This window comes from Grus americana, chromosome 1 (assembly GCF_028858705.1).
Source record: "Grus americana isolate bGruAme1 chromosome 1, bGruAme1.mat, whole genome shotgun sequence".
Classification (NCBI taxonomy): domain Eukaryota; kingdom Metazoa; phylum Chordata; class Aves; order Gruiformes; family Gruidae; genus Grus; species Grus americana.
The window spans coordinates 204,962,547-204,976,387 of NC_072852.1; the positions used below are offsets into that span (position 1 = coordinate 204,962,547).

Sequence of the window (13,841 nt, forward strand, 5' to 3'; positions counted from 1 at the left end):
TAAAGTCTACTCTAAATGATTTTTGAACACAGTATGCAGTATAAGACTTGCCTAAAACCAAACATCCTACCTCATCTGAGAGAAGCAAGGAATGCAGTCATTCAACACTGCGGCTATGACTCACAGAGGTTCAAAAGCTGATGAAACCCCACATGTTATGCTTATAATTATTGGAATACAATACCTATTGAATATTATTCAGGCAAGTTAAAAGACAAGACATAAGAAAGGAACATAACCAGTCAATAAGGACAAACTTACTGTCAGGATCTGCTAGACACGGTGTATATCTTCCTTTGGGTTTACGTGAACCTGTAGAGAGACAAATTGCTCTTGTCCTTCTTGAACCTGATCGGGACTGAGGTTGCGGAAGAGGAATATTGGGGTCTGGTGCAGTGTGAAATATCTGCGTGATGAAAAGAACAAAAGGGGAAAAATGTCATAAACAATAGAGGTACTCTTACACTTCCATTATTAATCCATTTGTTTTCCTCACCATTGTGCCTGAAACTAATGTTGTAATAGTCTCACACATTAAAAAAGAGTAAATTCACAGAATATAAACTTTGGTCTGATCTCATTTTACAGTCCAAGAACCACAAAACTGAGCTGTACTTAAAATTTATACTAATTATATAAAAATATTTGTTTAAATAGTTTTATTTTCTAGTCCCTGTTAAGAAGTGTTTAACAGTCTAAGTTGTAAAACATGCAAAAGGTGCTTACTACTAATCCTGCACAAGAAGTAATATATTTTTTAAATATTATGAAAAGATTGTATTTTTTCTCTTGGTTCCTGTGAATGCTTTTGTATGTCATAGAAATGTGTCATAATCGTAACTTATTACAATCCAGTTTGTAATTCAGAAAATCACTTTATTTTGCCAAACAAGCCAAGCTTGATAAGGAACATCTTTATGTTTGGAGCATTTCCTGCTTTTTATCACTGGTCAATTTTGCACTTCATTGCTGCAGAAAAAAATCAATTTTTTATGGGTATCTGACTTCTGCGATCTGACACAGGCACACATGAGGTTTTAAAGAGCTTGCTGCTGCTAAGTTTGGCAAGTCTGCCAGCAAGGACAATGAAGAAGGTCCAATAATTTGGTTGACTTTCATTTGTATCACCTGTTCTGCAATATCCAAGACACATGCAGCAGAGGTCTTGAAAGACCCTAAAAACCTTATTGGATACTTCTAGTAAAAATGATAATTGCCTTGGAGGATGACCAAAGCAGAAAATATAACAAAAAAATTTGCAAGTTTTCATTCCAGATCTTCTTTCTCACTTATTCCTCATAGTGTAGACTGTAAACTCTACTGAGTATCTCTTATGGCATTCTGTGGAACGAAGTGGAATTAGTTCTGTGGAATGGAAGTTTTACAGAGAAAGATTGCCTGAATAAGCTACTGAAGGAATCAGAAATGTCCATCCTCCACAGGGCCAAGTGGTGTAGGTTAAATACCATCCAATGCCAAAATAAGTCTCTGCAAAGATTTCTGGACCCTCTATCAATAGGGCAGTCCCAGAAGAGGATGAAGTGAACAATGAAAAGATATCTCCATGCCATTCACAGAAGTGGAAGAAAGCAAATATACTTCCACGGTAGAAAATACTTTAATGGACATCTTGAGATGCTCTTGAAGTATATTAATACTGTATTAGGCATTAGTGAGTAGCACATCAACACAAAAACATGTCTCTAGACAGAGAAATAGAGCAACGGTGACTTTGGTTGTGCAGCCGTGGTCTTTGTACTGAACGAGCTTGTAATTTTCTAGAGGGGAAATTCAGTGTTGGAAACATGTAATACATATGTTTTGGAGTTACAGCCAAGGAGGCTACCAGTATCATACCAATTTTGAGGAGTTCCTGTGAAATGTAACTGATGATACCTAGCGGTACTGTCAGTACTTACTGACCAACCAGTGCAAGGGATCTTGGTGTTGACTGGGAACTGCCCCTTAGCTGAGTAACATGAAATGGAAGAAACACAAAGTTTTTTCACTTTTTTTTGTTAGTCATCAGAGAAGGTGATATATATCAAAAGAAGATCCCTGAAATAAAATTTCTTTTGATGACCAAGTAAAGGAGGTCTTGACTGTTCTGCTGAGTTCTTAAATCAGTAAGTTTAAAATAAAATAAAATCTGAGGAGGCTTTTCAGTGAAGCTGATACCTGCAATGATAGTGACTGAAAGCATTTAAGATTTCATGGATTTTCTTTCTCAAGCCCTGAAACAGCTTATTCAGTGTTCCAGGAAAGAGTCTGAGATGGACCTTTCTTGTCACTGGTCTCTTTGGGGAAAACAAAATAAACTAGGCAGTCACAGACATGCCTTTCTTCAAAGCAAAAGAAGTACATAGAGAAGTTTTTGTGTTTCAGAGCATTCAAGAACTTTTAAATCACAAAGACATGATAGGCTTAAAACCTGTAACTGGGAAAACCTCTCCTTTTGCTTTTTTACTTTTCATCTAACACCTACACAAATGAAAAATGACACACTGCACAGAAATGGGGAATTCTGCTGGGGATCCACACTGATGCTGCTCATGAAAAGAGGAACTGAAGGATGGCTGGGTTTCATGGGTTTCATGCGATTGGGTTTCATAACATTAGGAGGAACTAGATCTCCACTGTGCAACTGGCATATTCCCAAAGGACAGCAGTGGTCAGAAAGACTGACCTGATGCGCTCAGAGGAGAATCCATACATTCACCCAGAGTGAACCTCCATACACTGCTAGCATGAGAGAGATGGAGGAGCTGGAAGCAAAGTTATGACCTTCTCATTCTGTTTCTAGATATAAGAAAGACACAGCAATCTTCAGAAAGCAACTGAAGATTCAGAACAACTCCTTCAAAGCATGGGAGATTATGCTTTGGATCTGTGCCTTGCACAGCCACAAATCACTTGCTAGGAATACAGATCCATAGCATGGAGTGGGAAAAATGTATTCTTTCTATCAATGGCCTTCTACAAATACTGGATTTCTTATTCTTAAGAACTTAATGATGGTAATGAAAATGAGATCTTAGTTCCACTTCATCACAAAACAGTCAGATAATGTCTTTCTACCTTTTCATAATGCTCTATCAGAATTTCAACGACGATATTCTGAAACTTAATGTTCATCATAGCAGCCACGGTTTCTTCTTGGGCTCTCATCAGAGTTGGTCCAAAGATAACACCAAGGTTGGATACAGTCATTAGATTTTGCTGACTGTGTAATGATACCCTTTAAATGAACACAAACAATATGCAATTAAACTGTTGTGCTAAACTACAATTCCAACAGGCAAAAACCTGTTAAGACTACTTCTTTAACAAGATCCCAAGTTCATGCCTCCCCTTTAAAAACATTTTTAAAACTTTCACTTTTACTAGAGTCAAAATACAGTGTAATACAACTACTATCCTGCAGTAACTTAATGGGTAATAAGCACATCTTCCTAGAGTAAGTATTTACGTTCCTGACATAACTGACATGGAAAAGCAACTATCTTTGAAGGTCTCCACAAAGAGATCCAGACCATCTGAAGTTTACGAGTCTTAGGGTAGACACCTGTTTCTCACCAATGATTATATAGGAACTTAAATACTTGATGTTGGATTGACTGAAAATACTCTGTGATAACACAGGTCAACCATATACCTTAGCTTTCATTAAAAGAAAGAACATTAGTTACTGAAAACACCTAAATTGTAATAGGATCTCTTTATTAATATGTTGAAAACACAGGATCAATGGGGTCAGTGAAATCATTGGTTTTGTGGTATAGATAACACTAGATGATCATAATGACATCTTCTGCCTTTAAAATCTATTAACATTTTACTTCTATATATTCTGTTATTGCTTACTGTATCTTTTCTGTAATTTTTTTCTTAATGTAGAATTCAGAAACTTAGTTTTTCCAACAATTTATCAGATATTAAAATGAAGACCATCAATCAGTAATCCTCAATGCCCCTTTTCTCTCCTTATGAATAAGATTTGCCAAATAAAAACTGTATCATCATAAATCCTTCAAAATAACTGCCAGTGACTCCCCAGTCACAGCTGCCCTATTGCCTCATGTCTGAGAAATATGCCAAGTCAAGATTTTATAATTGCCTTAATGCTTAATTTTACTGATTCTGCTACCAAATAGAGTCAGTTATTGAGGCACTTGTTCACATTTTCCTTTTCACTGCTATCCGCTACCATTGTCTAGCTGAGCATTTTTAGCCATTTCCTACATAATTAAAATAACTCTTGTACCTTTTAAAATTAAGACACAGCAAAATCTATAAAATACTGGAAGACTAGCAGGTAGGAGCAATCTTCTGCTTTTCTCTGACAGCCTTCATTAATCAGGTTCATGGAGACATCTGCTATGTTTTCCTTCCAATAATAAACTCAGATAGCTTGTGATGTTACACAAACATTAGCAAAATGACCCATCTGATGTCAGAGTTTGGTGGCAAATAACACAAATACTATCCTGTCACAAAGATTAGAAAGGCAGTGACAAAAAGACTGTGAGATTTTCCCAGGGCTACTGAGGGATTTTGTTAGGATCAGGATCAAACCCACGTCTGGATTCACACATTACCCTTTCTCTCAGTCTCGCTGTTGAGTAGGCACTAATGAGTAGAATAGTAGAATTATCTTGGTACAGAGGTGAGATAGACCATTACAATTACTTCTGTAATAAAGTAATACTCCCCTTATGTGGAACAGAAACATTTTAACACCCCATTTACATTGAGAAGTAGAAAAAGGGAAAACATGGGAAAGGGGTTTGTACTGGACACATGATTATAAACTGCAGGAAAATAAATACCTATCTTCTTACATGTTTCCTATGTTGCTTCATTAAGTTATGCCAAAAAAACTTTCCAAAATTTTACTTCAGGCAGACACATTGGCAGAGATCGTTATTTAGAAGCCATATCATGAAAATTACTGCCTTGTTAAAGCACATTTTTAGCCAATTACCTTAATCTAATTTTTTTCTGTAACATACCTTATGTTTGCCTTAGGTCACTAGGGGTTTTTCAGAAGTCCACTAGTGTTTTAATGAAAATGGAATTTTGAATTACTCAGCTCTAGGTTTGTTAGAAAAACCTAGAAAAAAATAACCCTTTGCAACGTTACTCTGCTTTGTGCTGCACAGTAACTGATAAGGTCTCTTACCCAAACATTCTAATCTTATAGCATAAGAGAGAAAGTAGTGTTTGTCCTGTGTTTGGGTTTCCTTGGTTACAAATTTGGTAGCTCGGTTAATAAAAGGAATGGTGAATTTAATAACATTGTAACCAGAAAGGACTTTCTACAAAGCACTTCAAAGGCTCAATTTCTTGCAAAAGACAAAAAAACCCAGGCCAGTAAATGGATAATTTTGCTAGCCAATTTCCCCTGACCTAGTCCTGTTGAATAGACGCAGGCCAAGGTTATCACGCATTTCAGGTCGCCGTAAGGCATTCATTAAGGTGCAGTTGTTTTCTCCTCAAAATCTTTTTCTTTGATATATCACCAGTAAATTTTTGACACTGTCACAGTGTCAGACTCCCGACTATCTACCTTAGAAAAGTATGGTGTTATTAAATCATACCAAACAACGATTTATTCTTTAAAGTAGACAGGTAATTTGACTAGGAAGGTTTAAAAAGTGAGTTACCTATCTGAAAATAACACCAAACTTCTCGTGTTTGCTTAGCTGCTGACTGAGTATATATGCATAGAGTATCACCTCTCTGCAGGGTGTTTTGCAGGATTTGCTGGGTTTGTTTTCAGTATGATCTACATCCCACAACATATAGATCATATTTGCACAGTGACACAAAAGTCAAGGTAGGGAGAGATGTAAAGACCTTAAGACCTAAACCAAGAAAAAATAATATTATCCTTATTTTATAACCCATAGTTAAAGGTATAGTATTTTCACCTAGGCATAAAAGCATACATAAAGAAACTGAGCAGCTAAAAGAAATATAGGGAAAGGATGCACATTTTGAAATTGGATTTTAAATAAAAGAATGAAGAAACAGGAGGTTGGGGTTTTTTTTCATATTTTCCCATTTACATAAAATTTGGCACTTTATCTGCCATTTGTTCCTTGAAAAATCTCCACACAGTGGTAGGAAAAAGATGAGGAAGGAAGATAACTAATACACTCAAGAGACTAATTTTGAGTTCAGTCTCATTAGAATTGCTAGCATAAACAACAGCTGGCAAATTATATGAGCATTTAGAAGGGGTGAATTAAATGTTGGAAAGAAAAGAACTGAAAGTTTTCAGTATAAAACCATAAAATTAAATTAATCAGAAATGAGAATTGCATCAAAGATGTGATAGGCAACACTTAAAGAGAACAATTAAAGAAGGCAATACTACAGGCATGCTTTTCTTTCAAATGCTTCTGAGGTCATACTGAGAATAAAGAGGCCAGGAAAAGAGGTCAAGAAAGAAATGCTTGCCTGTAATTAATTCTGCCTAGAAATAAGTCAGTTCCTATGTATATATATAGTTCTATAGGCTTCCAGAATAGCAACTTTTACAAAATCATTAATCCCTCCTTAAATGTTTTGACTTTTTAGAGGGTCAGAAAGCAGTAGATATTATATTTTTTAGCTAAACAACTCTGTGAGTAAGGAAACACATGAAACTTGCTTTCACCTGGTTCTCTGGGTTAGCCCATGTCTAATGAGGTGCAAGGCCTGCCTAATCAGTTTGTGCAATGGAAACTTTTACAGCAGTTCCCTATCATGTTAGTTCTCCAGAGGCTAATGACATAAAGAGCTAAAAATACTTTACTAGGGCTAAATAATTTCCTATCAAAGAAATTTTTAAAGTTCTCATGTCAATAAGAGGAAGCCAAACTCCATTAGGCTCCATTTTAAACAGCTTACTGCAGGCTATGGCTCAAGCTGTGATCAAAAAAGCAAAATAGCTGGGATGTAATGAATGGAATGAAAATGATATGGACTCCTCTCTTATGTCTTCTACATATCTCAGTCATGTAGGCCTTATCTGAACAACTGCTGTTTCAGTATTCACATTCCCAGATCACTGATAAATGTACTAAAAAGTATTCAGCATCCTAAATCAGTAAAAAATAATACATAGTAAAAAGTATTCAAGCAAATACCATTGAAAATTGATGAATGATTTAGTAAAATTTACATGAATAATGCTTAATGCAGAAACAGGATAAATTATAATGTAATAATGGTATGTAATCATAGCTAGTGATATAGAGAGACAGAATAAAAACTTGTCTTTTTTGTTTCACAGCACATGCTAAGTGTAATTCAGTGAAGACAGAAGGTCATCAGTTCAAAGACATGCAAAATCTTTTCCATATGACATTTAATTAATACTCAGAGACGCTGATGAAAAAAGGGAGATTCAAAGTGGGTTTGGACATTTATATAGATATCAAAAATATAAATAATAATATTTCAAATTAATGTTTTCAAATGATACTACACTTCAGAGCTGTTGAGAGAAAAATAAGATCAAACATGAAGGACAAGTATTATCACATTAGTCTACTCTCCATTTCTGAAACAGTGCGGGACCTCGAGTCAGATTCAAACCAGCGTTTTCTATCAACCTCAGCATAGCTTCAGATGTTTCTTAAATTTAATTAGTGCCAATTCCTGTAGTAAGTAGGAACATGAATGAAAATGTTGAGTAGGTTTATTTTATAAACATAGTTGGTCATCTTGGTGACTCTTTATGGTATTATTTTTATTTTGTTTCTACAATGACTATTCTTCAGCTACGTTGAAAACAGCATTTCAGAAATTAAATGTAATTTCAATTGACATTGTTTCAACACAGAGAATGGATTAAGCAACACTGACAAATTTAAAGCAGAAATAATCACACCTTACAATAACATCAAAGAGAAAAATCAAAAAGAATTACTTGACCAAGTGCTTGATAAGGATGTCCAGCATCTCTCTGTTCTTCTCTGGTAACTTATGCACGAGCGCATGCACTGCCTCAACTCTGTAGTTTTGATCATCAGACTCTGTTTAATAAATAGAAAAGAAATATTGTTAATAAATTAGAACATGTGCTAGGACTACAAACGGCACCAGTGCCTGCACGCTAATATACACATGCATTACAAGAAGCCAAACACAATTAGCCTTTAAAATGATGAGGACAATTTGATTATTACAACATTCTGAAATTTGTATTTTAAGTAGCTTGCAAAAAGCACGGAACCAATGAAATTAGCGGCATTGCTGACCCAATGTGCCACTTCAGTGAAATCCAAGATTTTTAGTCCTTGATATTTAAAATATCTAAAATTCTTGAGTATCTTTTATTCTTATCAAGGCAAGAGGAAATGGGGAAATAACTTCAATTATAAACTGGAGTCGTTAAAAAAACAATCTTACTATCTCTGTATCTGATTACTCCATTTGTGAAAAGGAGATAATTATCACCCCCTCCAATTTTTCCAGGCAATCTCAGAAAATAAAGGTCCCTGGATGAGAGGGATGAATGCTATAAAAGAATTATCAGCCTGTGTAAAACAAACAAACATATAAATCAAGGTTCAAAATTTCATGCAGAAGGCAGTCACACAGAACCTCTAAAAAGATCAGAACAAACCACTCAACAGCTTCATCTAGCGTGACTTCTCTGTTTTGAGGGCTTGCATGTGGCACCGTGCTGTCACATACAGTGACATGGAAGAACTCAGATCCATGGCTGGATCACTGAATAATAGACCAAGGAGAAAAGTAAGGATAGTAACTGAGGGGACTAAGGGTTAGAAACAATATTGCTTTCATGAAAGTGTATTTATTACTTTACTTACTAACAGCAACAATGAAATCTTTGTGCAGCTTGAAAGTCATCAGTGGTTCTGAAAGACACCTGGTTGTAAAAAAATATTAAAAGGAAATTAAGAAAAAAGCATTCCTCAAAGTCTTTTTAAGTTTTATGTGTGTGATTATGGTAGCCTTTAACATCCGCACAATGTATATTGGTATGTCCTAGGAAACCCAATTCAGTGATGACTGATAACAAGTAGTATACGACTCAGTCATGTACGTAGTCTGAAAATCTCTGCGAGTTGAATCTGGTGTCACCATGTAAATTAAGAAGGGAAATATTACTGGCACTGACTTCAGCACAGAGACTCACTGTTTTCTGGCTTCTGTACTGTCAATAGGAGTAAGTACAGCTGCAGAACATGGTACAGTGGGCTGCAGAACCAATCTTTTGCCCAAGAAAGGCAAAAACATGATGAAATTTGGGACTGAAATTCTGATCCGAGAGATCCTAGAAGAGTCATCCTCTGAAAGGCAGACTGGGAATTGCCTTCTAGACACAAACACACAGTTACTGCTAGCTCACGTTCTAATTTCACAAATACAGTACCTACAATGATTTGTGCTTCTGAAGATGTATTATAAATTTCTTCAACCAAAGCCAGTCTTCTCAACAAAGTGTACATGAGCATTCCACTATAAATCCCAGGCATGTTTTCCAGAGCGAATAGGGATTTCTGATGCTGCCCTTTGTTAGGTGACTGGTTTACAAAATCTAGATTTTTAGAAGGCATAGAACACCCACCATCTGGATTTGATACTTTTTATTATGTTCTTTTGAATGTTATATATTGAGACCTGACAAAGAGGGAAGTACCATAATTCTTGAAAATTCTGTCTCTTATTAGCAAAAATTTTAAGAGAAAATGACAGTGTGGGAGGGATATTGTGTTTGTGAAGACACCAACAGCATAGCATAAAAACCTATGCTTTTGCAGAGATTTTTATTCTGTTCTGACAACGATGCCATAAAACCTCATGGTACACAGCTTAAAGGATTCAGAAAAGAAAGACTGAGTGCAACAGGTTTTGTGGTTAATAAAAAAATTTTTAAATAAAAACAAGCAATTAATTAAATTCTGCCAAATTTAGGGCTATAAAAGGCATGACTATCTTAATAAGGCAGAAAGTGTGTGACAAATTTTAGATTTATTATTGCACATAATCACAGCGATATTAGGCAAGATAATAATATACTCAATTCTTAGCATGCTAATAGATACAAGAAATGTAATATGATATTAATAAGCAAAAGATTAATGGTCCAGAAAAGGAATACTGAGATTTGTCCAACATTGTACTTACCTGAGGTAGTTTTTTAGTCCGCTTGTTATTGTTTTATTGTCCCAAAGTTCCATATCAATATCCATATCAGGAGGAGATTTAGGGGCTGGTAGAAATTTGAATTATGATTGTGTTATAGTTTGACTAACACACTAACTAGAAAAGCAGCAAAAGAGAAGCTAATAGATTAATCATTTAGCTCATGTGATTACTTATTAGCCAGATTAACTACCAACCTGATCAATTTGAATCTTTTAATCTGTCAAAGTATTAATAAAACTGAATTTAGCACTCATATTTAGCACCTGTAAACATTAACTATACGCGCTATATCAAAGTGTAAAGTAAGCCCAAGTCAACAAAGGATTACTAACGTGTTTGGCTTAGAAATTGAAACATAGGTATCAGAGAATAAAAATAAGCAAGAGAAGTGAAAGACTAGAATGGCTGTCCATTAAACTGAGTTATGCTGTGTTACAGAACTAAGCTTTGGAACACTTCTGAAATACGACAAATAGATACCAATAATAGAACTTTAAAGCTAAAAGAAGAAAATTATTTTATCAGTAATTTGCTCATGTATATCAATGATTGCATGCAGGAATTAAACACCAATGCACACAAGAAACTACTTAGATGGATCGCTCATGTTAAGACTGCAAACTCAATTAAGTGGCAGTAAGTGCACATAAAAAATTATAAATATTATTATGACACACTCTTCGGAGCACAGCAGTTAAGGCAAAAGGGACCACAGCACGCATGCTGCACACTGACAAAGGTTCACTTCAGATACTTACAAAATATGGTATTCATCAGCTTTTGCACCTTGGAGTTTACACCACCTATTCTGTACAGCCCCAGGATTGTAATACCTACATTGGGAAAACAAGCACAATGAAAGTAATGAACATATGGTTATTTCAATACAGGCTGATGCATCCTTGGTGTATGTTTTCAAAACATCTAAATGTATTTATGGAAACCTGTACAGTTACATTCTTAAGTTCTGCTTTACTACTGAATTCTCTTCTGGGATATTAACAAATGCATTCCACTGAATCCACACTGTGCTATATACTAATCATAATCTTGCATTAACAGAACCTTTTTGCATAGAAATTACTCATATTAGCAAACAAAAAGAAGATGGCTGGGAAAAGTGAAAAATAAGATCCAAAAGGAGTCTTAAAACACATTACATGTCAACAAGTTTATCTTACCTAGACTTCAGTGGAATTACTATGCACCTGTAGTTGCTTAGACCATCATCCCTTCCAATAAAGATCTGATTGACATTTATAGGAGAAATAATGATTGTACCCAAAATAAAACCATATACTGTACACTGTTGCAACACTGTAATTGAGAATTTACATGTTATGCATGGATCTCCATCCAAAATAGAGACAGTCAAGTCCCAATTTACCCGTAAGTTTCAATTGTTGGGGTTTTTTTAATAGCACAGATACTATAACAAATAATGTTTAAAGTGTGACATTTACAACACAGTATTTCAGTGATGGTAATTTTACTGGTTTTAACTGCCTTTTAAAATCAGCAGGATTTAAAAGTCTTCCCTTCTCCCCATTTCAGGTCTTACCATTTAAAAAATGCCCACTTTCCCTTTGAAAACAATGTTCCAAAGTCTGATCTTGCTTAGATAACCTAGGTGTTTTGTTTTGAAACCCTTTTTTTTTCCCCTCCAGAAAAAAATGCAAGCTCTGAGTCAGCAGTGATTTAAAAGCTACATAACACTGTTACCTGAGAAACTGAATTATTGTTGGGCTGTCTGTTGCACCGGGAGACCACAGAGCTTTTGGATTAGAAGAGAGTTGCATACCGACAGCCCAGTGAACGGACAGGAGAAGGTTACCTCTTTTTATGGCAGACAATACAGACATACCTCTTCATTTGAAAGAGGGTAATTAAAAACTTGTTGTGGGTTGCAAGATATCACCTCATCAGTAGACTGATTCTTTTTTTTTTTTTACCTTCCCACTACCAAAAATGAGTTTCTAAACATTTCAAAAAATAGAGAAACGATGTGCAAAATGAGTGAATAAAACAATAGGAGTTATGCTCTGCAAAAAAAGATGCTCCAGCAGAGAGTATTCATGCCACTTTTTGGTCTTCAGGTTTCACACCAGAAAGCAAAGTTGGGAGCTTAGGCTCCCTACAGTTTTGCCACAAGAAAGCACAATTTGGTGCACACAAATTAAAGACTAAAGATGTGTGCAACTGTGCATTAAGCTGTCTAAACAACATGAAATTACAAAAAATCTTAAACCCCACTTAAATGGTATGTTAAGAACTGCTGTTGGAACTTGTGGCAACAGTTTTAAGTCTAAAGCACATAGATAAAATGTGAAAGGTACAAACCAAATGATGGACACGCTTCAAAGCACAGCTGTAAAACACGTAGAATTAATCAAAGTAATATTTGAGAAAAAATATTCACAAAAATCTAATACAAAATTTGTGATTTAATACACACCTCTTGTTTCTACAGCGTGAATACATTTCCTCACAAAGTTAAAACCTGCTTCATTTAAGAACACTATAAAAAGAAGGAAAAGTCATTGTTTTATAACTTATGAAGACACAAAATCTCCGTGTTTAGCTACATTCACATGTTAGTCAAGAAGGACCGATACACATCTATCCACGAGATTATGATACTTATTCTGTAATAGTATTCTTGTAGATATATCGTTAGCACTCAAAATCCAACTTTCTAATAGTGTATCATTAGGAATATTTGTTCCTTGCACATGCACATAACTGCTCAGAAAATGGTAACACAGGAAAACAATCTTTGTTATTGACTTTAATTAGTGAGCTTATTTCAAATAAATGTACTTCTCAATTTTTGTATCTTCAATGCTCACTGCTCTAACTAGCTAAACAAAGAAGATCTTAAAGCAGCATATTTGTCACCATTAAAATAAAAACCATCCTATAAAAAACAGTTGTAATGGCTTAAATTTTAGATTTCCAGTCTCAAATACACCTCCTATGAAGGTGTATATCTACATCTGACACATCTCTCTCTCTCTCTGAGATACATACACCCACACATATATTTAAATTATTTTATGTATTTGTGTTAATATAGTATTATGTTAATAACATATATGTGTTATTATAATGTTAATACAATTATACACATAAATCTCATAGTCTCTTTACATATACTCATTTTATTCCTCAGTGTATGTGTAATAGGTGAATATACACCTAAAACCAAAAAAATGTAATCCATATAGGGATATTATTTCAACACACTCCATGTATTTATATTTAGGTATACAGACTGCTGATAGAAACTTTTTACAGATTTGTTAAATATATTGTAGCTTTGGAGCCAATCAAATTTTCTTCCACTTTACATTTGATAGTAATAGAAAAGTTGAAGAATTTCTCACAGTTTACATAGCTTAGGACGTGCTTTTGTGTAACCCAGTCATGTAATCCAATAAACAGTTATTTCATATCAATAGAAAGAAAACGTAAAATTAATCTCTCACACACACACACGTCTAGAAACCAGGACATTACAGAAATCTAGCAATATTTGGTAACTCTACAGAAATAAAGAGCTTACTTTCTTCCTTCTTGCTAATGATGGCTGGCAGTGTGTATATCTGGAAAAAAAAAAGCAGTAGGTCAATGTTTGTGCTTTAAATTCTTTATTACCATAGTTCTTTAGC

General features: G+C 34.9%; 1 protein-coding gene across 1 annotated transcript in view; it reads right to left on the minus strand.

Moving 5' to 3' along the window:
• The window catches only part of ARHGAP42 (Rho GTPase activating protein 42), a 169,200-nt gene that overhangs the window by 21,072 nt on the left and 134,287 nt on the right, over window positions 1-13,841 (minus strand). Inside the window, exons 12-19 of the mRNA XM_054805869.1 lie at window positions 13,736-13,775; window positions 12,626-12,688; window positions 10,929-11,003; window positions 10,150-10,234; window positions 8,829-8,887; window positions 7,922-8,027; window positions 3,079-3,238; window positions 262-406 (exon numbers count right to left, since the gene is read on the minus strand). Coding sequence (XP_054661844.1) covers window positions 262-406; window positions 3,079-3,238; window positions 7,922-8,027; window positions 8,829-8,887; window positions 10,150-10,234; window positions 10,929-11,003; window positions 12,626-12,688; window positions 13,736-13,775 — 733 coding nt within the window. The remainder of the gene's footprint in view (window positions 1-261; window positions 407-3,078; window positions 3,239-7,921; window positions 8,028-8,828; window positions 8,888-10,149; window positions 10,235-10,928; window positions 11,004-12,625; window positions 12,689-13,735; window positions 13,776-13,841) is intronic.